The sequence below is a fragment of the Opisthorchis viverrini genome, assembly GCF_000715545.1.
Source record: "Opisthorchis viverrini unplaced genomic scaffold opera_v5_247, whole genome shotgun sequence".
Classification (NCBI taxonomy): Eukaryota; Metazoa; Platyhelminthes; class Trematoda; order Opisthorchiida; family Opisthorchiidae; genus Opisthorchis; species Opisthorchis viverrini.
This window is the reverse complement of record NW_008751901.1, coordinates 753,832-757,772: the sequence shown is the minus strand read 5'-3', so window position 1 is coordinate 757,772 and position 3,941 is coordinate 753,832. Positions and strand designations below refer to the sequence as shown.

The following is a 3,941-nucleotide window of genomic DNA, read 5'->3' as shown; positions in this document are numbered from 1 at the left end:
TTTCAGTAAAGGTTAGTTCCCGTGTAAAGGCTCCACGGACGTTTAACGAGTACGCGTACAAAGGAACCAGCATGTATCCTTCGCAATGCTCTCTGCCCAAATGCGCGTAGACGAACATGGGTAAAATTTAGAAATATTAAACCCACACTGTGTGGCATGCCAGTGCACACGAGCCTCTAATTTGCTCCGGGCACATCTGCTTGAAGCCCGACTGCATTCCTGTCCCGTTTTGTACAAGCTGTTCTTCAAAAAAGATTACACATATTTTTCTGTGTTTTATTGCAAGTTAAAGGATTAATCGATAGCTAAATTTATTCACTGTGCTGATCAGCATCTCAAGACTGAACGGTTTATTCTTCAACTACTGGCAAGGAGGGTGAAAGACCGAATGTCCCTAAGGATTTGTGAAGTGATTCCCAGCGGAGATGAATAAACCGCACAATGATTCTCTGCTTTCAGGAAGGGATCCACTTCACCCACAAAACGAAATCTCCGTTGGTAATTCTCCCAATGTTGACCAAAGACTAACAGTTCCTTGATTATCTCTAGTTGCCTGATAGCGAAATTTCCGCCGCGGAATCAAAGTGTAAGCGGAAATTGAGTGCGATAGAGTTAAAACGCAAAAGCGACCATTGGACCAACCTGAAATTTGTTCATTACGTTTGTGTTATAGAAGACCTTACTTACACTAGCCTAATAGAGACTACTTCTATGCTGAAGGCTCCGTTCAAAACTCACTTGGACGGAACAAACCGACTAGACGATGCATGTGCTAGCTTCCTCAGTCGAACAAAGGAAGTTATGGGATGTGAAACGAGCGGAGGGCCAATCTACAACAGGCACGAATCTACAGTGCTCTGATTGTACGACTGAAAGGCAGGTAGGCAAAACTAAAACTAATTGCCAAATAACGTGGAGACAAGTAGACTCACGGGAAGCGCACGAGACACACAAATAAAGCCGATTAGTCTTAATCAAATGCAGGGTGATAATGACTAAAATCCTGTGTGATTACAGAGTAACGATAGGCCACAGATGTACAACGGCAGAGCTTTGGCTACTGGTTACTGCCTGGTGAGTGTTGTTCACGCTAAAATCAATCAGCTGGTTTGTTCCTCCTCACCAGCCTTAAATGACCTTACAAGTATATTCTGACTGGTTGCCGCCACACATTGAGGATGCCTGCAAGGTTTCGTCTGACCAGCTTACAGTCACTTGCCAGACAGTCGGCCTCCATTTTATATCGCGCACAATCCGGGTTATAGCGACAAGAAATACAGATGAAATATAATACAGCAGTGTAAAATACAACAAAGTAAAACAATACAGTCACAATACGGATGGAAAGCTCGTAAACAAAACAGAGGCCCTCAACGTCCTCCATAAGTCTGGAAAATCGGGCATCCACGGACGACATCAAGAACTATTCACACTCACTATCCACAATCATAAGGTTGACGGAAACTCGGAGAATGCGTCTACCTGATGAGCTCCAAGATGGGCGAAACCGGTCGTGGGCTGTCGAAGAGATTTCAGCAACCTTGTGAGTAGTTTCCTTTATGAAAACTGTGAAAATAGTTTATGTACTCAGACAAACGGTGAGGCTAGGTTATTTGTGGGTATCTTTAACTAAATCTTTCAGTTGCCTTGCAATGAATCAAAAGATAGGCACAATTTCCCATGTTTTTAACAGATTTGATTCCGTGGAGCAGTTGGTTGCACACACACACAAACAAGCACTGACGCACTGTCGGCGAACAGGAACAATTTGAATTATACACAAAACAGCCAGAATGGAAAAGTAGCGACAAGGATTTTCTGACGAATCTAGCACGATCACGTACCACCCAGGAAAACTTACCAACACCGAAACCATTGAGGAGTCAAGCTTGCACAAACTCTTGATGTTAATAGGAAATAGAGACCTCAGGAAAGGTTAGAAACAAATCAAATATATGTTGGTAGAGTGAGGCAATTTGGGAAACTTAATGGAGCTTTCGTCCTGTCAGTGAAGCTAATCTGTACTGAAAAGCTGCTCGCGGTTAAGTATTCAGATTAGTAACCTAGAGGTCACGGGCACCAGACTCTCCGGTGGGGAGTCTGCACTACTGCTGATTTCCAGGGCACAGTGCTTCCCGGATTTTCGGCAGTGACTGGCTTCACTTACAGGACGTAAGCTCCATTAAAATGTGTGCAGCTAGTAAACTACTGTGGCTGTTGCAAAAAGCGTGGTAACATTGTGAATGATTGATATAATGAGAATGTCTTTCATGGTAAGTGGTCATAGTTAGTTTGACCGAGAGGACTTGAATCACATACCAGTAGGTATAGCAATTTTTCGGTCAAAAAATGGCGATAAAATGGAAGAAGATACGGGCACAAATAGAAAATGGACAACAAGTGGCATTTGTATTGCCGCATAGATGAGGGCTTGGATTGGATGTCTAATTAGGCTGGATAGCACTTTTTGACCTAGAATCGTCCTGTTAGTGGAGACAAGTAAACTAACGGGAAGCGCCCGAGGCATACAAAGAAAGCCGATTATTCTTAGTCATAATCTCTTTGGTCTGCAGGGCGATAATGACTAAAATCCTGTGTGTCTACAGAGTAACGATAGGCCACAGATGTGCAACGACAGAGCTTTGGCTACTGGTTACTGCCTGGTGAGTATTGTTCACGCTAACATTAATCAGCTGGTTTGTTCCTCCTCACCAGCCCTAAGTGACCTTACAAGTATATTCTGACTGGGTGCCGCCACACATTGCGGATGCCTGCAAGGTTTCATCTGACCAGCTTACAGTCACTTGCCAGACAGTCGGCCTCCATTTTATATCGCGCACAATCCGGGTTATAGCAGCATGAATTACAGATGAACTGTAATACAGCAATGTAAAATACAGCAAAGTAAAACAATACAGTCACAATAGGGATGAAAAGCTCGTAAACCAAACAGAGGCCCTCAATGACCTCCATAAGCTTGGACAATCGGGCATCCACGGACGACATCAAGAACTGTCCACAATCACTGTAAAAATGGTTTATGTACTCAGACAGACGGTGACGCTGGGTTATTTGTGAGTATCTTCAACTAAATCTTTCAGTTGCCTTGCAATGAATCAAAAGATAGGCACAATTCTCAATGTTTTCAGCAGATTTGATTCCGTGGAGCAGTTGGTTGCACACACACACAAACAAGCACTGACGCACTGTCGGCGAACAGGAACAATTTGAATTATACACAAAACAGCCAGAATGGAAAAGTAGCGACAAGGAATTTCTGACAAATCAAGCACGATCACGTACCACCCAGGAAAGCCTACCAACACCGAAACCATTGAGGAATCAAGCTTGCAAAAACTCTTGATGTGAATGGGAAATATAGACCTCAGGAAAGGATAAAAACAAACCAAATATGTGTTGGTAGAGTGAGGCGGTTTTGGAAACCTAATGGAGATTTCGTCCTGTAAGTGAAGCTAATCTGTACTGAAAACCTATTCGCGGCCGAACGGTTAAGTGTTCAGATTAGTAACCTAGAGGTCACGGGCTCCAGACTCTCCGGTGAAGATTCGCACTACTGCTGATTTACAGGACACAGTGCTTCCCGGAATTTCATCAGTGATCGGCTTCACTTACAGGACGTAACCTCCATTAAAATATGTGTGCAGCTAGTAAACTACTGTGGCTGTTGCGAAAAGCGTGGTAACACTGTGAATGATTGATATAATGAGAGCGTCTTTCATGGTAGGTGGTCATAGTTAGTTTGACCGAGAGGACTTGAATCACATACCAGTAGGTATAGCAATTTTTCGGTCAAAAAATGGCGATAAAATGGAAGAAGATACGGGCACAAATAGAAAATGGACAACAAGTGGCATTTGTATTGCCGCATAGATGAGGGCTTGGATTGGATATCTAATTAGGCTGGATAGCACTTTTTGACC

At 43.4% G+C, this 3,941-nt stretch overlaps 1 protein-coding gene across 1 annotated transcript; it reads right to left on the bottom strand.

Moving 5' to 3' along the window:
* Positions 1 to 758: 758 nt before the first annotated feature.
* T265_14706 (hypothetical protein) lies at positions 759 to 1,566 on the bottom strand (the record flags this gene model as incomplete). The annotated part of the gene is made up of 2 exons (XM_009174856.1): positions 759 to 869; positions 1,438 to 1,566. Coding segments are annotated over 2 exons (237 nt in total), but the record flags the coding sequence as incomplete, so codon positions are not given.
* Between the last annotated feature and the right edge of the window lie 2,375 nt (positions 1,567 to 3,941).